This window comes from Choloepus didactylus, chromosome 9 (genome assembly GCF_015220235.1).
Source record: "Choloepus didactylus isolate mChoDid1 chromosome 9, mChoDid1.pri, whole genome shotgun sequence".
Classification (NCBI taxonomy): Eukaryota; Metazoa; Chordata; class Mammalia; order Pilosa; family Megalonychidae; genus Choloepus; species Choloepus didactylus.
In genome coordinates this window covers 92,895,232-92,922,205 of record NC_051315.1, presented here as the reverse complement: position 1 = coordinate 92,922,205, position 26,974 = coordinate 92,895,232, and the positions used below count along the sequence as shown (strand labels likewise).

Below are 26,974 nucleotides of genomic sequence, written 5' to 3'. Positions count from 1 at the left end.
CATTCCCATCTTTTGACCTCCAACTTTCCTTCTGGTGACATATATGACTCTGAGTTTCCCCTTTCCTCCTCATTCACACACCATTCGGCGCTGTTAGTTATTCTCACATCTTGCTACCAACACCTCTGTTCATTTCCAAACATTTAAGTTCCTCCTAATTGAACATTCTGCTCATACTAAGCAACCACTCCCCATTCTTAAGCCTCGTCCTATATCTTGGTACCTTATATTTCATGTCTATGAGTTTACATATTATAATTAGTTCCTATCAGTAAGACCCTGCAATAATTGTCCTAATGTGTCTGGCTTATTTCACTCAGTATATTGCCCTTGAGGTTTTGTCATCAACCCATTTTTTTTTAATATGGTTTTGTTCACTCACCATACATTCCATCCCAAGTAAATACTCGATGGTTTTCTGCATGGTCATACATTTATGTGTTCACCACCTTCACCACTATCTATATAAGAGCATCTACATTTCTTCCACAAGGCAGGAGGGAGAGTCAAAGAAGGTAGAGAGGCAAAAGAAAGAGGAAAAAAAAAAGACAGCTAGGAAGCAGCAAAAGGAAAAATAACCTTAAATCAAAGTAGAATAAAGAATCAGACAATACCACCAATGTCAAGTGTCTAACATGCCTCACCTATTCCCCCCTCTTATCTGCATTCACCTTGGTATACCACCTTTGTTACATTAAAGGAAGCATAATGCAATGATTCTATTAGTTACAGTCTCTAGTTTATGCTGATTGCATCCCTCCCCCAATGCCTCCCCATTTTTAACACCTTGCAAGGTTGACATTTGCTTGTTCTCCCTCATAAAACAACATACTTGTACATTTTATCACAATTGTTGGATACTCTAGATTTCACCAAGTTACACAGTCCCAGTCTTTATCTTTCCTCCTTTCTTGTGGTGTCTCACATGCTCCCCACCTTCCTCTCTCAACCATATTCATAGTTACCTTTGTTCAGTGTGCTTACATTGTTGTGCTACCATCTCCCCAAATTGTGTTCCAAACCACACACTCCTGTCTTCTATCACCGTGCAGTGCTCCCTTTAGTATTTCCTGTAGGGCAGGTGTCTTGTTCACAAAGTCTCTCATTGGCTGTCTGTCAGAAAATATTTTGAGCTCTCCCTCATATTTGAAGGACAGCTTTGCTGGATACAGGATTCTTGGTTGGTGGTTTTTCTCTTTCAGTATCTTAAATATATCACACCACTTCCTTCTTGCCTCCATTGTTTCTGCTGAGAGATCCGCACATAGTCTTATTAAGCTTCCTTTGTATGTAATGGATGGATCGCTTTTCTCTTGCTGCTTTCAGGGTTCTCTCTTTGTCTTTGACATTTATAATCTGATTATTAAGTGTCTTGGCGTAGGTCTATTCATATCTCTTCTGTTTGGAGTACGTTGCGCTTCTTGGATCTGTAATTTTATGTCTTTCATAAGAGATGGGAAATTTTCATTAATTATTTCCTCTATTATTGCTTCTGCCCCCTTTCCCTTCTCTTCTCCTTCTGGGACACCAATGATACGTACATTGTTGTATTTTGTTTCATCTTTGAGTTTCCGGAGATGTTGCTCATATTTTTTCATTCTTTTCTCCCTCTGCTCCTTTGCGTGTAGGCTTTCAGGTGTTTTGTTCTCCAGTTCCTGAGTGTTTTCTTCTGTGTCTTGAGATCTGCTGTTGTATGTTTCCATTGTGTCTTTCATCTCTTGTGTTGTACCTTTCATTTCCATAGATTCTACTAGTTGTTTTTTTGAACTTTCGATTTCTGCCGTATACATGTCCAGTGCTTCCTTTACAGCCTCTATCTCTTTTGCAATATCTTCTCTAAACTTTTTGAATTGATTTAGCATTAGTTGTTTAAATTCCTGTATCTCAGTTGAAGTGTACATTTGTTCCTTTGACTGGGCCATAACTTTGTTTTTCTTAGTGTAGGTTGTAATTTTCTGTTGTCTAGGCATGGTTTCCTTGGTTATCCAAATCAGGTTTTCCCAGACCAGAACAGGCTCAGGTCCCAGAGGGAAGAAATATTCAGTATCTGGTTTCCCTGAGGGTGTGTCTTAGAAAATTGCTCCACCCTTTGATGCCTCCGGTCACTGTGCTTTTCTGCCCAGCAGGTGATGCCTGTTAGCCTATAATTCTTGACTGGTGTGAGGAGGTATGGCCTTGTTCCCCCAGGCTCTGGGGTCTGGTTCTGAATGGAAAGGGTCCCACCCCTTTCCTCAGATTTTGTGCTGTGTTCTCGGGCATTCCTCCCAATTCAGGTTGGTGTATGATGAGTGGATGGTCTTGTTTGTCCCCCCGCAGTTATTCTGGATTATTTACTAGTTGTTTCTGGTTTTTTGTAGTTGTTCCAGGGGGACTACGTAGCTTCCACTCCTCTCTATGCTGCCATTTTCGTGTTTTCCTTTTAATTGTTTTATTTTATAAAACCTTTCTGTTGCATAAACTTTAAATTTGTTGAATTATTGAACTTACTTAGCATAACTGCATGAACTAGATAACTCTAGTCAATGCTGTCCAGTAGTACTTCTGTGATGGTGAGAATGTTCTATATCTTTGCTGTCCAAAGTGGGAGACACTAGCACATAGAGCTACTTAGGACTTGAAATGTGCCAAGTGCAGCTAAGGAATTCAATCTTTGAATTTCATTTTATTTTAATTAATTTAAATTTAAATAGCTACATGAGACTGGTGTTAACTATATTGAACAGTGCAGCTCTAGGCTTTTTCTTAGTGTATTTGGTATTTATAATGACAGCGTGTCTTAAATGCTTAAGTTTCAGACTTACACCATGAAATACCATCGTAGTTGTTGATGTAGTTTGAAATTTTGCAGTAGTGGAACTATTATTGGCTCTCTCATATGTTGCTCTGATAATTAGATAGCTTTGTTTATCTCCAATTTACATTTTGATTTACTAGAAATCCTTGAAAACAGGTATTAAAATCAGTTTTACCCACTGCCATATCCTCAGCATCCAGCTTATTACTTAGCGTATAATCATTGTTCCATAAATATTAGTTGAATGAATGGATGAATAATCCCTGTACTTTACCTCTTCAGTAAAAAATGCCTCCTAAATGGTCCAGAAAATTAAATAATTGTATTAATATTATTTCTATAATAATAATAGCTAACATCTACTAATGTTATGTTTTGTCAGTCACTGTTCAAAGGCCTTATGAATGTTAAATAATTTAATCTTATAAAATAATCCTTTTGGTTAAGTAACTTTTTCAAGGACATGGAGCTTGTAGGTGATGGTACTGGAATTTGAACTTGGGAGGTCTAGTGCCAGAGTTCATACCTGAACCATTAACCTATACTGCCTCTTAAATTCTGATTCTCTGTAAACTGACAATTTCTGAAAAAGATGCATGTTCACTGTGTGCTAAGGCACACCCTCTAACCATGTACATGTACATAGGTAATGAAGAGCATATTATACTTGGGCAGGCACTACGAGTTTGTTTCCTAGCAAGTGGTTATTGACCTTCTTCAGGTCATGTTCCAGCAGTTTATCATTCTGTTCATTATGTGGTAGTCAGTTATTGGTAACAAAGGTTGCCATTACCATGGTCACCAAAAAGATGATCATTTTCTGTGATATCCTGCTTGTTACATATTCTGGAAGGAAATAGTATGGGCTTGAATTTTGTGCTGCATGCCAGAATATAGCTTGAGTGCTTGCTTTTAAATATAGTTTATATGTTATCATATGATGGGATGGATGAAATGTACAGTAGAAAAAATGATCCTTAGAATTCTACATTGGTTAAATAAAAGAAATCTTGCAGTATATTTATAGCAGCATTCTCTAGCTACGTCTAGATACTTAGAGATGCTGAGCCTAGTTAGGAAATATTTGTTTACAAAATTTCTCTATAACCAGTACTGCTCTATTATTTCAGATTATAGCACTGAAATATATTTATAGGATTTTAGAGTTAGAAAGTAACTTATCAGTGTAGGGAAACTGAAGCCCAAAGACTGAGTGATTTGTCCAAGGTTATGGAAGTAGTGTGGTTCACTGTTTCAACAAATACACATTAAGTACCTGCCATACGACCAGATACTATGGTAGACGTGTGAGCTTTGAATGTGTAGCAGTGAGTATATCAGAAATGGACTCTTATTTTCATGAAACTTACAGTCTTGTGGGGGAAATAGGCAATAAGTATTATGGGCTAATAAAAAGTTACAAACCCTGAAGTTCAAGGAAGGAAGCAAACTTGTGTTGGGATGGAAAATACTGGGGAAGGGAGAAAGGGACTGATACATAGACAGAATGGTAAGGAAAAACCTGCTGAGACATAAAGGATGGAAAAGAGCCAGCTATTCAAATAGCAGGAGCAGGACAGCAATCTAGGCTGGAACAGCCTGTGCAGATGCTCTAGAGTGAAGCTGTGAATGAAGCCAGAGAACTGAAAGGAGAGTATGGTTAGAACATAGAAAGTTGCAGGGAGAATAGAATGAGCCATAAGATAGGGACCATATCACGTAGTGATCACATAGTGCCTTCTTAACCATACATAGGTGGTAGAGTAGATGTTAAATTTAAATCTGAGGCCTGAGGGAGTTAATGCCTAATAGATGTAGGTTTCTGTTTCGGGTGATGGAAAAGTTTTGGTAATGGATGGTGATGAGGGTACCACAACACTATGAACATAATTAATCCCATTGAAATGGTATGCTTGGGAGTAGTTGGAATGGGAAAATTTATGTTGTGTATATATTTCCACAGTTAAAAAAAAAAACAAAACAGCAACTCAGTAGACAATGACAATGCAATACGTGATCCTGGACAGAATCTAATAAGGGAAGAGAAAAGGCTCAAAAAGATGTTTTTTTTGTTTGTTTGTTTTTCTTTTTCTTTTTTTTAAATTCAGTTTTATTGAGATATATTCATTATACCATGCAGTCATCCACGGTGTACAAACAGCTGTTCACAGTACCCATCATATAGTTGTACATTCATCACCCCAATCTATTTTTGAACATTTTTCTTATACCAGAATCAGAATAAGAATAAAAAATAAAAATAAAAAATAACACCCAAATCATCCCCCCATCCCACCCTATTTTTCATTTAGTTTTTGTCCCCATTTTTCTACTCATCCATCCATACACTGGATAAAGGGTGTGTGATCCACAAGGTTTTCACACTCACAGTCACCCCTTGTAATCTACATTGTTATAAAATCGTCTTTAAGAGTCAGGGCTTTTGGGTTGGAGTTTGGTAGTTTCAGGTATTAATTTCTAGCTGTTCCAATATATTAAAACCTGAAAAGTGTTATCAATATGTACTACATAAAAAGACGTTTTGGGGACATATGAAAAAATTAGAATATTGACTATAAGCTTTATGTCATTGTTACATTACTTTAACTTGATAACTGTACTTAAGGTGGTTACATAAATGAATATCCTTGTTCTTAGGAAATGTACATGGCAATATTGTTGTGTTCAAGGAGCATGATGTATACAGCCTATTCTCACATATTTAGAATAGACAGACAAATAGAAATAGAAAGACTGATAGGTAGATGGATAGATAAAATGATACAGCAAATCTGGTAAAATGTTAAAATCGGTTCTGGACATATAATTCTGGGTGTTGGCGGTCTCTTTATGGGTTTTGTATTATTTTTGCAAGGTTCTGTAAGTTTGAAACTATTTAAAAATAAAAAGTTTAAGAAAAATTCAAATCCAAAATTTGCCACTTAAACTATGTTACCTTGCATAAGTCACTCAACCTCTTAATTAAGAAATTGAATTTTCTTATCTTTAGAATAACAGAAACTTGTACACAGTGCATAGTATCATGAAGACTAATTATATAATATTAATAAAAATCACATATAGTGTTTACTATTTGATATGAACTGTTTTAAGTACACAATAGCTATATGAGGTAGGTACTGTTATTATCCTTATTTATGAAATGAAGGAAATGAGGTACAAAGAGTGCCTTATTACCTGAGATCACCAAGCTAGTAAGTGACCTTAAATTTAGGCAATCTGGCTCCCAAGTCAGTGCTCAGAGTGTGTTCTGGGGATCCTTTGGGGTTGTGTGTGTGAGGGGGAATGAGGTTAAAACTATTTTCGTATGAATTCTAAGACAGTATTTGCCTTTCTGTCTCTCATTCTCTAAAGAATATACAATGAAGATTTTCAGCAATGATAGAATGCAGAAGTAGTTAACAAGATTTCCAAAAAATGTAAAACAATGCTACTTTTCTCACTTTTTTTTTGGAAAAATACTGTTACTTTTCATTAAAATATGATTTATGTTAACATGTAATTGTATTTTTTTAAATGAATGAATAAATATTTTTAAGATGTATGAGTGTAGAGGGGTCTTGATACCAGAGAGTTGAGAGTTGCTGCTGTAAACCATTAGATTCCACTGCCTCTCATTAAATTAGGTAATAATGCAGAAAACATCTGGTACAGTGTGTATACTTGATATGCTCAATGACAACTTACTTATTTCCATAATGCTAAGATACATGTTTTTCCTCACATTTTAACACTTTTACATCAGAATATATCTCTTAGTGACCAGGCGAGTAAATCGTGAAACAGCAACAGTCATTACATACTTGGTATCTTGATAATTTAACTTTGGAAATTCTTTTATTCATTTATCATTTCAGTTGACATTACTAGCACCACATGGGGCCACACTTTTAAGAGAATTTTGTCCCTAATTGTTACTTAAAATGTCTGTAAAATATCATAGTATCATACAGCTTTGAAATGAATCATTGTCTCAACAGAAGATTGCCTGGCACATGCCAATTAATTCAGAGACAGCAAAATTGCCAAATTTATCAGTTCTAATTTCATACCTGAGCAGGGGTGGTACAAGTGATTCATGTATCTGGAAGAATACCTGTCGCATGCTTCTGGGTGACCTTTAATGGGGCTCTAACTTCCATCTGTACTCAATTTGGAAACATAAAGTGATTAAGCTTAACCAAGTAAAAAATGCAGACAAAAATTTCAGTGGGTTTTACTATGACCATAAATAAAGCTATCATTGCTGAAGGTGCTAAATGAATTGAGTTCGTGAGCACAAGTAATTAAATCAACAAAGATTTTAATGCCTGCTATGTGGCAGGCACTGTGTATAGTGAAATACAGATAGGCCTGTTCTGTGAAATACAGATTCTTGTGGGAAAGCTAGACAATAATAAGTAAACAAATAAGCAAGATAGCTACATATTGTGATAAGTGCTGTGAAAGAAGGGGGCAGTGATAATGGTTGGAGGGAGAAGGAACCAGACAGGAAGGCCTCTCTGAAGAGGTGACATATGAACTGAGCATAATTCAGCTATATACAGAGAAGAGTATGTCAGGTGGCAGTACAAAGACCAAAGGTGACCAGACACAAGAAAGGTAATTTTTTTAAAAATAGGGTATGCGATTATATGGATAAGCATATGCTTTTTTCCTTTAGTTAAACATTTTCTTTCTTTTTAGTAAAGTATTCTTGTTTTCTCCTTAAAGTTGTTATTAGATTGATGTCTTAAAATTAATGGTATCATAGAGTTAAGGAAGTATGATGGTATTATGATTATAATTACTAGTACCACTGTAGTTCTCTATTTAAAGATATTTAACTTTGTCAGTTTTTAAGTGGTATTGGTAGATACTAAAGTGATTTGATGTATCAAATCTGTGATTATAGGAGAGAGGAAAAATAATTTCAAGACAAAATTTAACCTGTGATACTGTTTTTTTTTTTTTTTTTTTCTTTCATTGGAGGATGGTCATCAGAATTATTTGGGGAGCTTTTTCAAAATATATATGGTGTGCCCTTTATTGGATAGGAATTCTGATGCAGTATGTATCAGGTTAAGATTTGTGTTTCTTTTTTAAATTAAATGTTTGGGTTTCTTTAACAGTATATGTTCTTTGTAGAGGACTTGAAAAAAATTTTGATTAATCGTAGGTTCATCTTGTCCTTATCTGTAAGGTAACATAGAATACACTTTTAAAATCTTCTAATCTCTTACATTTAGCAAAAAGATAACTTGGTGATTTATGAATCTTCTAAGACATAGAAACCTTGATTTAAAATATTTTCAGTATTTTAAATAATTTTCTAGCAACATAGTCATTTTGATTTTTTTAAGACATTTAAAAATTTTTTTGTGTATAACGAGCTGATTAGGATACTGTATTAGTTAGGGTTCTCCTTGGAAACAGAATCAATGAGAGATGTCTCTGATTATCAAATTGTAAAAGTGACTCACGCAACTGCGGGCACGCACGAGTCCAAATTCTGCAGAGCCGTCAACAAACTGTCAACTCCAAGGAAGATGTCCGACGAACTCCTTGGGAAACGAACCGACAACTTTGACGAACTCAGGAAACGAACTGGCAACTTTGACGAGCTCCCCAGGAAATGCTTCACTGAGCAGCCGAAGAAGAAGTGAAGGTTCTCTAACCATCCAGCTTATAAGCCTCCAACTGATCACCCGGACCAAATCCAGCCAATTGCATTCTCTCACTGTGGAAGCACACCCCTTGATGAGTCATCAGTCAGCTGCAGTCAATTGACCGATGATCCGACAAACCAGCCCGTTGGCTTATTAACCAGCCTCAAATATCCCCACAGCAATCGTCAGGCCAGTGCCCACTTGACCAGACAGCTAGGCCACCTAGCCAAGTTGACACATGAACCCAACCATCACAGTCCACCCCTTGTCAACTTGGCAGTTGTACACATCACCTAAAACCATATTTCCATGAACAGTCTCTTTAAAGCAATTTTGGCCTTTTCTATGAAGCTCCTCACAATTCTTCCAGAATCTTCCCCTTATCCATTTGAAAAGCCGTTCCAACATGTTTGGTATTTGCAAACTCAGCAGCAAAAGCGCCCCACTCCTGGTACCAGGTTGTATTAGTTAGGGTTCTCCTTGGAAACAGAATCAATGAGAGATGTCTGTGATTATCAGATTGTAAAAGTGACTCACGCAACTGCGGGCATGCACGAGTCCAAATTCTGCAGAGCCGTCAACAAACTGTCAACTCCAAGGAAGACATCCGACGAACCCCTTGGGAAACGAACCGACAACTTTGACGAACTCCTCAGGAAACGAACTGGCAACTTCGACGAGCTTCCCAGGAAATGCTTCACTGAGCAGCCGAAGAAGAAGTGAAGGTTCTCTAACCGTCCAGCTTATAAGCCTCCAACTGATCACCCGGACCAAATCCAGCCAATTGCATTCTCTCGTTGTGGAAGGCACACCCCTTGATGAGTCATCAGTTAGCTGCAGTCAATTGACTGATGATCCAACAAACCAGCCCATTGGTTTATTAACCAGCCTCAGATATCCTCACAGCAATCGTCAGGCCAGTTCCCGCTTGACCAGACAGCTAGGCCACCTAGCCAAGTTGACACATGTACATAATGGGAAAAAATCAATCACAGCAAATATATATATATGTGTGTGTGTGTGTGTGTGTGTGTGTGTGTGTGTGTATATATATATATATATATATATATAACTACCTAGGAATTAACTTAATTGGAAGTGTGTTGACTTATATGAAGAAAATACAAAACTAATACTAAAACACATCAAAGAGTATGTATAGTGAAGGGTAATACTATTTTCCTTTTTGGGAAAACTCAATATTGTGAAGATATTACTTGGAATTAATTTGTAAATTTAATCTCTATGGTGTGTGGAAGAAACTTATCAAAATAAGTCTAATATTTATCTGGAAGAATGAAGCAAAAAGGAATTAGAATAGAATTTGTACTATCACAGAATAAAATATTATAGGTAATGTGGTGGAGTAGGATGCTCCAGGACTCAGTTTTTTCTTTAGGGTAGCTAGTAAATAGCCAAGAAATGTCTGAAACCAGAAGAACACTCTACACCATTAAGAGAAGAGAGGAAGGAAGAGACTGATAAACTGTGGTGAAGATCTGTGAGTAAAGCTTTCCATGCTGTGGAGGCTGGTGCCCATCCCCCACCTCATGTCAAATTGCCGTGGTAGCCAGTCCCTGGATGGAAATAAAAGTCTTCTTCCCCAAGATTGGTGGAGGGAGGGGAGGGAGAAAAGGGGGCATGGCAGAACACTGAGCATGGCTTTTGTTTAGCAAATTCAGAACAGTGGGTCCTGGCTCTGAGGGCACCTATAGTTTCAGCCAGCTCAGGACAAAAAGCAGCCAGCAGCCTCTATTTCAACCCTGCCCCCGGCAGGGGTGGAAGCAGGGGAGGCTGAAAGACACAGTACCTTCATGGGGCTGTGGGGAAAAGTTTGTTGAAGGGTGGTTCTTCCAGAAGAAAAGGGGATAGGGCATGGCCCAGCACTGTTTGTGGCTTTTGATTAGCAAATTCAGATCACTGGGTCCAGGCTCCAAGCTATGGTTTCAACCGGCCCCAGACAAAAGTGGCCTGTAGCCTCTATTTCAGTTCCTCTCCCCATCAAAAGGGGCAGAGTCAGTTGATACTTGAAGCCACCGTACCACCTTTGGACTGCAGGGAACAGTTTGCTCAAGAGTGCCATCTGCTGGGAAGGCCAGGAAAGCACAGATTTGGGGACCCATCAAAGAGAAGTTTGGTGTCCTTCCTGGTCTCTTTCCTAGGGCACTTTGGAACTGATCTGTGCCCCTTTTAGGGTTCCCTGGCCATATTTTGACTGGGAAATACTAACTTGGGAAAGTCCTTTCCAGGGTGACCCCCACTCATAGAAGTTGCCCTCCAGGCAAAAACAGATAGAGACAACAAAAGGAGTGTTGGAAAACTGTAGAGGCAAATAAAAAAACAAACAAACAAAACAGAACAGATCCACTTTCCTGGAGAATGAACAGGAGAAAGGAAGTTTTCTTGTGGGGTGAAACAGTTACAACTATTGCAATCTCAAAAATTTTACCATATATGTAGGGCAAGAATCAGAAGAGTAAGTGCTGGAAACTGATCAGTTAAACATGGGTCTGGAATAAGTTGAACCAAATGTCAAAGAAGATTCTTAGCACAAAGCCAATCATCTAGAAGACCCTAGACAAGAGAGAAAAACTGACCTCCAGAGTAAACTCATCAAGATAATCAGATGCCTAGACACCATCAAAAAATTTCAAGGGATACTAAAGAACAGGAAGATATGGCCCAGTCAAAGGAACAAATTAAAACTTAAGAGGAGACACAGAATTTAGAACAACTAATCAAACATGTTCAAACAGATCTCCTAAATCAGTTCAAGGAGATTAAGGAAAATATGGCTAAAGAGATAAAGTATATTAAGATGACACTGTGAGGAAAAAAAAAAAGATGACACTTTGTAAGAACAAAGAAGAATTTGAAAATATAAAAAGAAACATAATGTGATAGGAATGAAAGAGATTAAAAATACACTAGGGTGACAAAGGCAGTATACGAAAAATCCACAGCTAACATCAAACTCAATGGGGAGAGACTGAAAGCTTTCCCTCTAAGATCAGGAACAAGACAGGGATGCCCACTGTCACAATTATTATTCAACGTTGTGCTGGACGTTTTAGCTAGAGCAGTTATGCAAGAAAAAGAAATAAGAGACATCCAAATTGGAGAGGAAGAAGTAAAACTGTAACTCTTTGCAGATGACATGATTCTGTATGTAGAAAATCCAGAAAAATCTACAGCAAAGCTATTAGAACTTATCAGTGAATACAGTAAAGTGGCAGGCTACAAGATCAACATGCAAAAATCTGTAGTGTTCTTATACACAAGAAATGTGCAACATGAGGAAGAAAACAAAAAATTTCCATTTACAATAGCAGCCCAAAGAATTAAGTATTTAGGAATAAATTAATGAAGGCCACAAAAGACCTATACAAAGAAAACTACAAGAAACTGCTAAAAGAAATCAAACAGGACCTAACAACTGGAAGAACATACCATGTTCATGGATTGGAAGACTAAATATAATTAAGATGTCAGTTCTACCTAAATTGATTTATAGATTCAATGCCATACCAAATAAAATCCTAACAATTTACTTTGCAGAAATAGAAAAACTAATAACAAAATTTATTTGGAAGGGCAGGGTGCCCCGAATAGCCAAAAATATCTGAGAAAGAGGAATGAAGTGGGAGGTCTCTCACTACCTGATTTTGAAGCATATTACAAAGCTACAGTGCTCAAAACAGCATGGTAGTGGCATATGGATAGATATACTGACCAATGGAATGGAACTGAGTGTTCAGAAATACACTCTCGCATCTACGGACAATTGATCTTTGATAAGGCAGTCAAGCCAAAGCAACTGGGACAGAGCAGCCTCTTCAATAAATGGTGTTTGTAGAACTGGATATCCATTTCCAAAAGAATAATAGAGGACTCCTACCTCACACCTTATACAAAAGTTAACTCCAGGTGGATCAAAGACCTATACATAAGTGCTAAGACCATAAGACTCTTAGAAGAAAATGTAGGGCAATTTCTTAAAGCTCTTGTGATAGGAGGTGGTTTCCTAGACATTACACTCCAACTGTGAGCAACCAAAGAACAAATAGACAAATGGGATCTCCTGAAAATTAAACACTTTTGTACATCAAAGGACTTTGTCAGAATGGTAAAAAGGCAGTCTACACAATGGGAGACAATATTTGGAAACCACACATCAGATAAGGGTTTAATATCCCGTATATATGAAGCAGTCCTACAACTCAACAACAGAAAGACAAACAACCTAAGTAAAAAATGGGCAAAAGACATAGACAGACACTTTTTTGAAGAGGAAATACAAATGGCTCAAAAACATGAAAAAATGCTCAACTTCACTGGCTATTAGGGAATTGCAAAACCACAATGAGATATCATTTCACACCTACCAGAATGGCCATTATCCAAAAAAACAGAAAATTACATGTGCTGGAGAGGATGTGGAGAAAGAGGCACACTTATTCACTGTTGGTAGGAATGTAGAATGGTGCAACCACTCTGAAAGACAGTGTGGCAGTTCCTCAGAAAGCTAAGTATAGATTTGCCATATGACCCAGCTATTCCTTTACTAGGTATATACTCAGAAGAACTGAAAGTTAAGACACGAATGGACGTTTGTAAACCGATGTTTATCACGGCATTATTCACAATAGCCAAGAGATGGAAACAGCCCAAACGTCCATCAGTGGACAAGTGGATGAACAAACTGTGGTACATATGCATGATGGAATATTACGCAGCTGTGAGACAGAACAAAGACACGGAACATACAATAATATGGATGAACCTTGAGGATGTTAATGTTGAGCGAAGTTAGCCAGAAACAAAAAGACAAATACTTTATGGTCTCACTTATATGAACTAATATTAATAACCAAACTTTGAGAGTTAAAAGCTGATAACACAGCCTACCAGGAGATAGAAAGAGGGTAGAGATCAGGCATTTGATGCTGAAGGACTACAGAATGTTCAGCAAGATTGATTGTATTGATCCAGAAATAGATAGCATAATACTGTGTGATGGAAGCACAGTATTGTAAAGCTGAAAGAGGTGGGCTAGGGGCATGAATGACACTTGAGGTAAAGATAGAAGATAAAGACTGGGACTGTTTAGCTTAGCAAAAAACTGGAGTCATCAATGATTGTGACTAAATGTACAAATATAAAACTGTTCTGGCATGTGGGAGAACAAATGAATGTCGGCCATGCAGACTTTTGGAAAGGGGATGGTATTAGGGAAAAAAATATAATCAAAGCAAACTGTAGTCTATGGTCAACAGTAACATTGTAATATGCTTCCATTAAATGTAATAAAGGCAATATACCAAAGCTAAACATGTATGAGAGGGGGATATAAGGGAGGGATATGGGATTCTTGGTACTGGTGGTGGTGTCTGACCCTACTATTATATTGTAGTGTAAGATATTTAATTTTCTTTTTATTATCTTTTTTATTATTTGTTAAATTTTTTTTTCATAGTAATCGATATGTTCAAGTGCTGATTGTGATGATAAATGCACACCTGTATGATGATACCATGAATAACCGATTGTATACTGTGGATAATTATATGGTTTGTGAATATAGCTCTATGAAATTGTTTGGAAAAATATAAACAGGGTAGAAGTGCTGGAGAGAAACTTAAGAGAGAATTCAAAGAGGGAATGTGAGATAGGTTTTTTGGCTCTGAGGGGTCCCTAGGGCTTTCTCCATACAATTATATCAGATAAAATACATTATCATATTAAGTTTTTTAAGTACAATGTCGAATGTTTTAAGTTCACTACAGATAAATTCCATTAAAGTTATTTAGTGAACAGTGGCATGTTTAAGAAAAAATTTTAATAAATAAGCCACTAAGAAGAAGTTAAAATGATTTAAGAGTTTGAGTATCTTCTGAAAAACTTTTTGCAGTGTGAAAGTGGTTAGATTTTGTTTAGTATATGCTTTAAAAAATAAGGTATGTTAAAAAACCAATCCTTTGTATTATTTATGAAACTTGTATTGAGCATATCTATTCGTAACTCAGATATGATATATTTTACATGTTTTCAGAATTGAACAGATAGGATCTGCTTGATAGCTGTTATCTTAGTGAGTAAACTGATTTACATGAAAATAAGAAATGATGGAACTTATGGAATTTCATTTATTTAGTAAATGGATTTTCTGTCCCTTTGCATCTATTTTTGATATGTTTATTCACTTTTATCATTCTGCATTATTCTCTAATAACCACTAATTTGCAGTTTTCCCCATATAAAACTGACCAATGCACTACTGTTTATGTTTTCCCTATATGAAATACAGAAAGCATTTCCATCATCTTTATTAGTCAAATTTTGCAAGATAGCAGGCCCATTCACAGCCTAAAGTACTTTGCATTTTCTTTTTCTAAAGAGAAAAGTGTTCCCTATGCTAACTTCAATTTAGCTTATGATATGTTCTCTGAATTAAAAAATAAATAAAGCCCAGTAATAGCATTAGCTATTCTTTTCTGATTCTTAACGTATGTAAAAGTGGTTTTATTTGTGTGTTTTGTTGTTGCTTGTTTGATTTTTAATTAGGATTATTCTTGACATTTTCAATATTAGTCACTTACCAAACTAAAACAAAGTTTTCAATACATATATATAGAGTCCACCTTTCTTACTAAGTTGAAATTATTTTTAGTAATTATCATTAAATGAAATGAATATTAGTAATGGCTGGAAAAGATAAGCAAACTGAGATTTTCTTTTGTTGATCTCCAGAAGATTAACAAATAACTACATACAATTAACACGTAAAATAAAAATAAATTACATTTGATAGAATAGAGAAAAAAAGGACTACTATTCATCCAGCAGTTTTAAAATCTTCCTAATTCTGGTTCTTTGGTTAGATTATGCTATAATAATATATGTAAATGACATTACATTACATAATAAGTTAATTTCAAGAAAACCAAAATGTCTGCAAAGTTACAATTTAGGTTTCTACTAAATTGAGCTAATAATACGTTTTAATTTCTGTATTCATTCTAAAGTTTTTAAAGAAATAATGAACAATTAAAATAGGAATATGTTTACATTTTATAGATATTCAGATTCAGTTAAATATTTTATGTTTGGTAAAACTTTAAAAAAAATGCTGGAGGGAAAAAATACACTAGAGGCATAAAGAGCAGATTTGAATAGGCAGAAGAAAGAATCAGTGAGCTAGAAGACAGGATAGATGAAATCTTACAGACAAAAGAAAGAGGAAGAATGAGCAAGGTCTCAGGGATTTGAATAACAGTACAAAGCAAACAAGGAAATATGTCATAGATGCCCCAGAAGGAGAAGAGAAGGGAAAAAGAGGCAGAAAGTATATTTGAGGAAATAATGGCTGAAAATATCTTAATTCTTATGAAGGACGTAAATATACATGTTTAAGAATGTAACAAAGTACTTCAAACACAGTAAATCCAAGCAGACCTACTCTGAGACACATACTAATCAGAATGTCAAGTGCCAGTGATAAGGATAGAATCCTGAAAGCAGCAGGAGAAAAGAGATTCATCACATGTAAGAGAAACACAATAAGGTTAAGTGCTGATTTGTTGTCAGAAACCATGAAGGTGAGAAGGTCGTGGTATGATATATTTAAGATACTGAGAGAAAAAAACTACCAACCAAATATTCTTTATCTGGCAAAACTTTCCTTCAAAAATGGTAGAGAGTTCAAAATATTTACAGATAAACAGAAACTGAGAGAGTTCGTTTACAAGAGACCTGCCCTACAAGAATTACTAAAGGGAGTTCTTCAGGCTGGATGGAAAAGGCAGGAGAGAAAGGTTTGGAGGAGAGTGTAGTAATGAAGATTATGAGTAAGTGTAACAAAAATGATAAGAAGAGACAAAAATAAGATGACATATAAAAAGAATGAGTGGTTGAAGTAAGTACTCCCTATACAGGAATATCATTGAGTTTTAATGGATAAATTCCCCAATGAAAAGACACAGAATGGCAGAATGGATAAAAAAGTATGATCCTTCTATATGCTCACCTTAAACCTAAGGGCAGAAATAGGTTGAAGGTGAAGGGTTGGAAGAAGATTCCATGCAAATAGTAATCAAAAAAGAGCTGGGTTAGCTATACTAATACTGGACAAAATTGACTTTAAATGCTAAACTGTTTTAAGAGACAAAGAAGGACAACATATATTAATAAAAGGGGCAGTCCACTAACAAGAAATATCAATCATAAATATTTATGCCCCTAACCACAGTACTCCAAAATACATGAGGCAGACACTGGCAAAACTGAAAGGAGAAACAGACACCTCTACAATAATAGTTAGAGACTTCAATACACCGCTCTCATCAATGGATAGAACATTTCATCAATGAATAGATCAGCAAGGAAACAGGGAACTGGAATAATATGGTAAATGAACTAGACCCAACAGGCATGTATAGAACATTGCACCCCGAAACACAGGATATACATTCTTCTCAAGTGCATGGATTATTCTCCAGAATAGACTGCATGTTGGGTCACTGTTCTAGTTTGCTAATGCTGCCGGAATGCAAAACACCAGAAATGGATTGGCTTTTATAAAAGGGGGTTTATTTGGTTACAAAGTTGCAGTCTTAAGGCCATAAAATGTCCATCAACAAAGGGTACCCTCACTGGAGGATGGTCAGTGGTGTCTGGAAAACCTCTGTTAGCTGGGAAGGCATGTGGCTGGCGTCTGCTCCAAAGTTCTGGGTTCAAAATGGCTTTCTTCAAGGACGTTCCTCTCTAGGCTGCTGTTCCTCAAAATGTCACTCTTAATTGCACTTGGGATATTTGTCTTCTCTCAGCTTCTCCAGAACAAGAGTCTGCTTTCAACGGCCTTCTTCAAAATGTCTCTCATCCGCGGCTCCTATGCTTTCTTCAAAGTGTCCCTCTTGGCTGTAGCTCCTGTTCAAAATATACTCACAGCTGCACTGAGTTCCCTCTGCCCATCAGCTCATTTATATGGCTCCACTGATCAAGGCCCACCCAGTGGGTGGGCCAGCACTCCATGGAAATTATCCAGTTAGAGTTATCACCCACTGTTTGGTGTGGCGCATCTCCACAGAAACATTCAAAAAAATTACAATCTAATCAACACTGATAATGTCTGCCCACACAAGATTACATCAAAGATAATGGCATTTGGGGGACACAATATATTCAAACTGGCACAGTCACAAAACAAGTCTCAATTAATTTTAAAAGATTGAAATGTTACCAAGCACTTTCTCTGATCATAATGGTATGAAGATGGAAATCAGTAACAGGTGGAGAACTGGAAAATTCATGACTATATGGAGATTAAACAACACACTCTTAAACAATGAGTAGACAAAAGAAGAAATTGCAATGGAAATCAGTAAATATGTTGAGACAAATGAAAATGAGAATATAACATATCAAAACTTATGGGATGCAGCCAAGGCAGTGCTACATGACTGCAAAAAAGACCACTTTTTAAAGAAGAAAGAGCTAAAATCAAAGACCTAACTGCACACCTGGAGGAACTAGGGGAAGGAAAAAAAAAAAAAGAAAAAAAAAAAAAAAGCAAAGCAATCCCAAAGCAAGCAGAAGGAAAGAAATAACAAAGATTAGAGCAGAAATAAATGAAATAGAGAATTTAAAAAAAAATAGAGACAGTCAATAAAACAAAAGTTGCTTCTTTGAGAAAATCAACAAAATTGACAAATCCTTGGCTAGACAAAGAAGAAAAAGAAAGAAGATGGAAATAAAATCAGAAATGATTGGAGGGACATTACTGACCTCACAGAAATAAAAAGGATCGTAAAAGTATGCTATGAGTAGCTGTATGCCATGAAATTAGACAAATTGGATGAAATGGACAAATTCCTAGAAACACACGAACAATCTACACTGACTGTAGAAGAAATAGTGGATGTCAGCGGACCATTTACAAATAAAGAGATTGGATCTGTCATCAAAACCTCCCTACAAAGAAAGACCCAGAAACAGATCACTCCACAGGTGAATTCTATCCATCATTCCAGGAAGAATTAACACAAATTCTGCTTAAACTCTTCCAAAAGATTGAGGAGGAGGGAGCACTACCAAACTCATTCTATGAGGACAGTATCACCCTAATACCAAAGCCAAATAAAGATACTGCAAGAAAAGAAAATTACGGACCAATTTAATAAATATAGATGCAAAAATCCCCAACAGTATTCTGGCAAATGGAACCCAACAGCATTTTAAAAGAATTATACACTGTTAGCAAGTGGGTTTTAACTCAGGTATTCAAGGGTGGTTCAATACAAGAAAATCGATTAACGTCATACGCCACAGTAATAAATCAAAGGGAAGAAAACCACATGATCATTTCGACTGAAGTAGAAAAGGCCTTTGACAAAATCCAGCATCCTTTTTTGATAAAAATACTTAGACAGGAAAACAAGGAAACTTCCTCAATATGATAAACAGCATATGTGAAAAACCCACAGCTAACATTGTACGAACGGTTAAAGACTGAAAGTTTCTCTTGAAGATCTAGAAAAAGATGTTTGCCCACTGTCACCACTGTTATTTCAGCATTGTACTAGAAGTTCTAGCCAGAGCCAAGAAAAAGAAAGAAAGGCATCAAAATTGGAAAGGAGAAAGTAAAACATTCACTATTTGCAGATGGCATGATCCTACATATAGAAAGTCCTGAAAAATCTACAACAAATCTACTAGAGTTAATAAACAAGTTTAGCAAAGTGATGGGATACCAGATCAATAAGCAAAAATCAGTAGTGTTTGGAAATGGATGGTGATATGGTAACACAATATTGTGACTATAATTAACAGGGCTTAATTATCGTTGTGATTGTAGTTGAAAGGGGAAATTTCGGGTCATATATGTCACTTGAAGGAAGGCTAGAGGATAAAACATGGGACTGTGTAACACGGTGTACCTGTTGTGGATGATGACTGTGGTTAATGATACAAATATAAGATTGTTTTTTCAGGAACTAGCACAAATGTACATCACTATTACGACGTGTTAATAATAGGGTGATATACGGGAAAAAATACACCTAATGCAAACTGTGGATTTTAGTTAATAGTAATGTTTCAATACTCTTTCATCAGTTGTAACAAAGGTACCATATCAGTGCTAAGGGTCAATAATAGGGGGATATACGGGAATGGGGTTTTTCTTTTTTTTGGAGTAATGAGAGTATTCTGAAATTAATTGTGGTGATGAATGCACAACGCTGTGATTATACTGCGAACCATTGTTGTATACTTTATGATTGTTGTGGATACATTGTTTAAAAAAGGGTTGAGTCTAATTCAGGTATTCTCCATAAAGGAAGAGAGAAGTATATATACCTAAATAATCTTGGAGTAAAAAAATAAAGGGCATACCCATATATCCATTTTATCATCTTCACTTCCCTTCAGAATCTTACTGGTTGGAGGAATATGAAGGGAGACATGTATTTTGAAGAAAAAAACATCCCTAGATGATTTGGTTCACTACTGGCTTCCACTTTGGTATCATTGATCTAATTCAGTGCTCTGGCATTTGTTGGTATGAACCCATAACAGTAGTTTTAGCTTGAGAGAGAAAGGACTTCCAAATCTACCAATATATATTTTTTTAAATTTTTAGTCTAGTAACATATATACAACCTAAAATTTCTCTTTTTAACCGCAGTTACATTTATAATCACTGCTGTTAATTACATTCACAATGTGTGGTAACATCAACACTATCTATTATGAAAACATTACAGTCAACCCAAATAGAAACTGAACAGTTAAAGCATTAACTGCCCATTCTCTATCCATACCCTGGCCTCTAGTAAACTATATTCTAGATTCCAATTCTATGAATTTTCTCATTATAATTATTTCATGTCAGTGAAATCATACAATATTTGTCCTTTTGTGCCTGGCTTATTTCACTCAAAATGATGTCTTTATGGTTCATCCATGTAGTTGCATGTATCAATACTTCATTCACTTTTATGGCTGATTAATATTCCATTGCATGAATATACCACATTTTATTTATGCATTCATCAGTTGTTGGTCAGTTGGTTTAGGTTGGTCATATACATCTACCAATATTTTTATAGCTCAATAAATTTTCATGATTTTATGTCATAGCTGGGATACATCTTCTAGCCAGGAGATCAAGTTGCCAGAAATTAAAATTGTGCTGAATGTTTTGGTTTGGATTAGTTTTTACTTAGCACTTAGCTGCCTTCCATAAATCAAGGTGATTTCTTTCATGCTTTAGACCTGTGCTAATTTGCACGTATATTTACTCACATCCTATTCTCTTAATGTCTCTGAAACCTATTTCTAGAATTAAACTGATAAGAAATGGTAATTTTCTTGATTAAAGATTCCTTTGTAATATTATGTGATGAAGATGTACATTTTGTCTGTTGCATAAATATTTACTTAATAATGTATACTTAAACTTGGAATTGTGCATATGCTGACCTTGACATAAGTCCAGTTTAAAAATTAATGGTTCATCTTTATAGATTCTAGGCTTTCTTTTTGGGTTTATCTGGCTGCCATGGACTCAGGTACAAGAAAAAATAAATGGGTAAACTTTAATTCAGAAGAAAAGAGTAAAATCTCAATTATGTAATATATTAAAAGTTGTGACTTTGGTTATTTACAGAATTACAGCACTTTCTAGGTTTAAAATGTAACTGCCAAAAATGCAGTCATAACATACAGTGAGTGGCACTAAACTTTTTGAATGGCAAAGCATGGGTTACAGAATAGTTGTTTTGTTATATTGCAACACACTGACTTCCAAAAACTGTTAGAATCATGTTTATCTATCACCTTTGCAGTGAATCCTTTACTCTTGATTATGCTTGATTCTTAATTGAAACAGTTTTTTAAAAATCAGCACATATTACCCTTTTAGTTCATTCTTTTTAATGAAAAAAGGAGGTAGAAGGGGAGACTATACTATTGTCCTTTTTTTTTAAAGTAATTTTAGTGAAATAAATTCACATACCATACAGTCATCCAAGTCTACAACAGTTGTTCACAATTCCATCATGGAGTTGTGCATTCAACACCACAATCAATTATTGAACATTTTCATCACTCCAAAAACTAAAAATGAAAATAAGAATAAAAACAAAAGTAAAAGAGAACACTCAAAGCATCCCATACCCCTCCTCTTCACCTCATTTACTTTTTTTTAAATTGAAATATATTCACATACCATACAATCATCCAAAGTGTAAAACAGTTGTTCACAGTATCATCATATAGTTGTGCATTCATCACCACAATAAATTTTTGAACATTTTCATTATTCCTAAAAATAAAGGTAAAAATAAAGAGAGTAAAATGAACACCCAAAATGTCCCATGTGCCCCTGCTCCATATTATTCATTTACTTTTTGTCCCCATTTTTCTACTCATTTGTCCATACACTAGGTGAAGGGAATGTGAACCACATGGTTTTCACATTCACATGGTCACACCATATAAGCTATATAGTTATAAGATCGCCTTCAAGAATCAAGATACTGGATTGCAGTTCAACAGTTTCAGATATTTCTTTCTAACTAGTCTAATAAACTAAAAACTATAAAGGGATATCTATATAACACATAAGAGTTACTCCATTTGACTCCATTTGAAATCTCTCAGCCACTGAAACTATTTTGTTTCAATTCTCTTCCCCCTTTTGGTCCAGGAGGCTTTCTCAGTTACAGGATGCAGGGTCCAGGCTCATCCCCTGGAGACACATTCCACATTGTCAAGGAGACTTATACCCCTGGGAGTCATGTCCCACGTAGTGGGGGAGGACAACAAGTTTACATGCCAAGTTGGCTTAGAGAGAATGGCCACATATGAACAACAAAAGAGGCTCTCTGGCACAATTATGAGTAGGCTTAGCCTCTCCTTTGCAGTAACAGGCTTCATAACGGCAAGCCTCAAGGTCGAGGGCTTGACCTACTAAGGTGGTAGTCCCCAATACTTGCGAGAATATCAGGAATTCCCCAGGTGGGGAAGTTCAGTATGTCTACATTTTCCCAGAGCCCCTCAAGGGGGCTTTGTAAATACTTTTTATTCTCTGCCCAAATTACTTGGTTTTATTGGGGCTACATGCTAACCTGTACTACCAACAAGGTCTCACTCCATAGTCAAAGTTCCACATAATTCCGGCATTTGAATAAACTGACCATACAAGTTAAATTCTATAGTGTGCTACAGAAAATATAGATTTTGCACCATGTAACCATCTCTTCCTTTGGTCCCACACAGAAGCCAAAGTTTTAAAACACGGTTAATGACTGGGAGGAGGAGCAGGATGGCTTCATTGAGAGGAGTGGAATTTAGTCCATCCCCTGGAACAACTAATAAACAACAAGGTACAACTAATAAATAATTTGGAATAACTGCTGGTGGGACAGCCGTGACCGTCCACACATCGTACACCAATGTGGACTGGGAAGAATGCCTGAGGTCGCAGAATAGAATATGTAAGTAACAGCTGTGGAACCACGCTGAGAGCCCCTTCCCCCATGGCAGGCTGAGCTGCAAAACCTCGCTGTGGTAGAAACGAGCAGTGCTCTCTGAGCAAGCGAATATAGCTCAGCTGAGCTCCAGCTGGGGTTTTAATTAACAAATATGGACTGCTGAATACAAGCTACAAACCCCCAACAAGCAGACAGAGGCTTTTAGTGACAATTGACCTTAAAGAACCGGAGGACTCCTCTGTCCTGGGAGGGGGAGCCCAGAAGACCAGGTGTTACTTCTGGCCGATGAGTGAAACTGGGGGCTGTGTACTGGCTCCAAAAGGGGGCTTTCTGTTCATTTTTCTCTCTTTCAACCTGAGGGGCTCAGAAGAGAGATCCACAGCCATTTTCACTTGGGCTGGTCCCACCCCCTTTTTCTTTGGGAAGATACACCCCCCAGTGGTTATCTTCTACACTTGTATTCCTCCTTTGTCTCTCTGACTCTCTTAACTCCACCCTTGCCTGGGTCAGTGCTGACAACTGAAAATGCCTGAGGCTTTCTCTAATGAGCTGCTTAGAAAGAGGAAAAAAAAGGAAAAAGAGCAAAAGCCTCTTTTCAGAGCCAGTCTCCAGCCCCTCAGTTTTGCCAGTTGACCTGTGTTTGTACCCAGTTCTCTGTGCCCCTCTTCTTGGGACACAGCCGTTTTCCAGTATTCTGAGCTCAGCCATCTCTAAAAGCCTTTGTTTTAAAATTTAGTTATGTTTTTTTTTTTTCTTTTTCTTCAGCCCTGCCTCCTCTCTGCAGAGAGGAATCTCAGATTCCTACTTGCTCAGGGCTTATCTGTGCTTGTAGCTTGTATGCAATTGTCCCAATTTGTTAAATTAAAACCACAGTTGGAGCTTGGTTGAGCTACATTCCCTTGCTCCTGGCAGGGACTGCTTCTTTTTCCCACAGTGAAGTTTTGCAACTCAGCCTGCTATGCCAGGCAGGGGAGGGGCGCCAGCTCCGAGTCTTACTTACAATATTTATGCTGTGATCTTAGCCGTTCCACCCACTTCTTACTGGTGTACAATGTGTGAGCAGTCACTGATGTCCCCCAACAATTGTTCCAGATTATTTACTAGTTGTTCCTGGCTATTTACTAGTTGCTCTAGAAGACTAAATTCTACACCATCTTGCTGCCATCTTGCCCTGCCCTCTATCCTTTGATGTATTTTTATTGAATTTTTGTATATGGTGTGGTGTGTAGTAGGGGTTCATCTTGATTTTTTTTTCGCATATGCCTGTCTAGTTTTCCCAGCACCATTTGTTTAAGAGGCTGATCTTTCACCATTCAGTGAACTTGACACCCTTATCTGAAATCAGTTGGCCCTAGATGTGTGGGTTTATTTCTAGACTCTCAATTCTTTTCCATTGGTCCATTTGTCTATCTTTATTCCGGTACCACACTGTTTTGATTATTATATCTTTGTAATAAGTTTGAAATTGGGAAGTGTGAGTCCTCCAAGTTTGTTTTTCCTCAATTTTGTTTTGGCTCCTTGAGTCCCCTTAACATTCCATATGAATTTGATGATTGGTTTTTCCATTGCTGTAAAAAAAGGCTACTGGAATTTTGATATTATATTGAATCTGTAAATCACGTTGGGTATTAACATCTTAACAATAATAAGTCTTTCAATTCATGAACGTGGGATGTCTTGCCATTTATATAGGTTTTCTTTAATTCCTTTCAGCACATACAGTTTCGTAGTTTACAATATTACATGTCTTTCACCTTCTTGGTTGAATTTAGTCCTAGATATTTTATTGTTTTAGAAACTATTGTAAATAGAATTGTTTTCTTGATTTCCTTTTTCAGATTATTCATTGTTGATATTTGGAAGCACCACTGATTTTAGGCTATGGATTTTGTACTCCCACAACTTTGCTGAATTCATTTATTAGCTCTAGTAGCTTTCTTCTGGATTCTTTGGGATTTTCTACATATTTAGGAATATGTCATCTGAAAATAGATGTGCTTTTGCTTCTTCCTTTCCATACTATTATTTATATATATATATATTTTGTCTGATTCCTCTGGCTAGAACTTCAAGTACTTTTGTTATTTTTCAGCCTTTAAAAAAAAACTTTTGTTTCTTTTTCATTTTGAAAATAATGTATGCTTATTTTTACTTTTTAACAATTCAAAACTACACAATTAGGATAGTCTCAAAATTCCTTCCCCAGAGGTAAACATTTAACAGTTTGTTGTATATATGCTTCCAAGCTTTTTTTCACATTTTATATAATTTTTTTAGTGGAATTGTAGTCTGCCTACTCTTGTGCAACTTTCTCTACTTGGACATTTTTCCATTTTAGAAAACATATATCTCTACCTTCTTCAAAGGCCTTGTTCTAATAGTATATATACTTTTATAATCAGTTTGTAGACTATGTGACTCCTGATTTCTAGCTTATCTAGCTCTTTCATTTATAATCTGTCCCATTGTTTGTTTTATGATTTATAACTGATCCCAGTCTTATATTTGGTAAGTGCTCCAGTCATAGACCATGCATTTGTTGTGCCTAGTGTGCAGTTTGATTTGGCTTAGTAGATTTGTCTTTGCTACTTTTAAGTATAGCTGCTGTGGAAAATATGAAAGCATTAAGATAATAGGTTTAAAATGCATCCTTAAAAAAATTTAATTTTGGAAAAAAATTTTTGGTTTAATTGCACTCCATTCTAAACACAAGCCTCCTTATCTAAAATATATACTAGATAAGTTTCTCTTTTAGTGAAAGGCACACATCGTTTACCTTTGGTAGTTTCTAAAAATAATGTGTTCTTTAAGTTCAGTGCTTTTTTCTTTCAGAGATAAAAGAGGAATAGAAGGTAGAAGAAGATGCTGGGATCTGAACGTGGTGTTGTGGAAGAATGGTTATCAGAATTCAAGGTAGATTGGATTGGGGATAATGTGTTAAATGATTTTAGTTGTTAGTAATTCAAACAGCTAGTGAATATGTGTTTATGGAGAAACCTATACAAATGTCACATGTGAAAATGGCAAAATATGAAATAATGTGTTTCTGTAATTGCAATTCTGAACAATTCTGTACTAATGGGTTAAGGGCTAGAGGATAATATGTAAAAGTGATGTGGGGGCGTATCTAAATTTTAAAATATATTCAATAGAAGAGAGGAAGCCTCCAAGCTTTAATAAGGCACAAAATAGGATTAATGCATTAAGTTTTTATTTCCTGTAATTAAAAATCATTTGTTGATTTCATTGAAAACTATGTAATTTTTTAACTCTATGGAAATAAATTTTTTACAAAAAAATAGAATGTCAGAATTCAAATATGCTCTACTTCATTTGATTTTTAGGCCAGATTAGTTTAAGATAACCTGTTTTGGCAAATCTTGGTATAATATTTGTGATTTCTAATCATTTTTCATGATCCAATAGTTAGAAGAATTGTGTAATATAATTTGTTTCATTAGCAGTCACATTTTTTTCCTTGTATTAATTATTTTCACTTTTCTTAGTTAACTGTATTATAAATTTTTTTAGGAGCAATTCATGTGAAATAATGTTCATGACTTCCCAAATATTAAAGTTCACTTTTTATTTTCCTTTGGTGATTTCTTGTAGGCATTACCTGACACTCAGATCACCAATTATGCAGCAACTTTACACCGGAAAAAAACACTGGTACCAGCCCTCTATAAAGTTATTCAAGATTCAAATAATGAGGTAGGAGAAATTGTAGGAAAAGTAATTTCATCATAGTGGAATGAAATATGTGTAATAAAACACATAAATTTTATGATTTTTCCTCCTTTTTTTGGTTAAAAAAAAAAAAGCCTTTTGGGACTAGAAAACTTTCTGCTGTTTTTCATTCTGATAGTTGCTTTGGCTTTCTCTGTCTTCTCCCTTTCCATATTTTAAAATGTTTTGATCAAATTTGTTCCTGTTGAGGGAGCATGTTTTGATTATTGATTTGAATAACCATCATCTCAACTTGAATAGGTTATTTAATTTGAAACTTTTGCCTG

At 36.0% G+C, this 26,974-nt stretch overlaps 1 protein-coding gene across 2 annotated transcripts in view; it reads left to right on the top strand.

The window, feature by feature from the left end:
* Positions 1-26,974, top strand: part of FAM126B (family with sequence similarity 126 member B) — a 105,534-nt gene that overhangs the window by 39,772 nt on the left and 38,788 nt on the right. For both annotated transcript variants that reach the window (XM_037849293.1, XM_037849292.1), the window contains exons 3-4: positions 25,791-25,871; positions 26,571-26,672. In XM_037849293.1, the coding sequence (XP_037705221.1) occupies positions 25,821-25,871; positions 26,571-26,672 (153 nt within the window). In that variant the 5' untranslated portion in view covers positions 25,791-25,820. The remainder of the gene's footprint in view (positions 1-25,790; positions 25,872-26,570; positions 26,673-26,974) is intronic.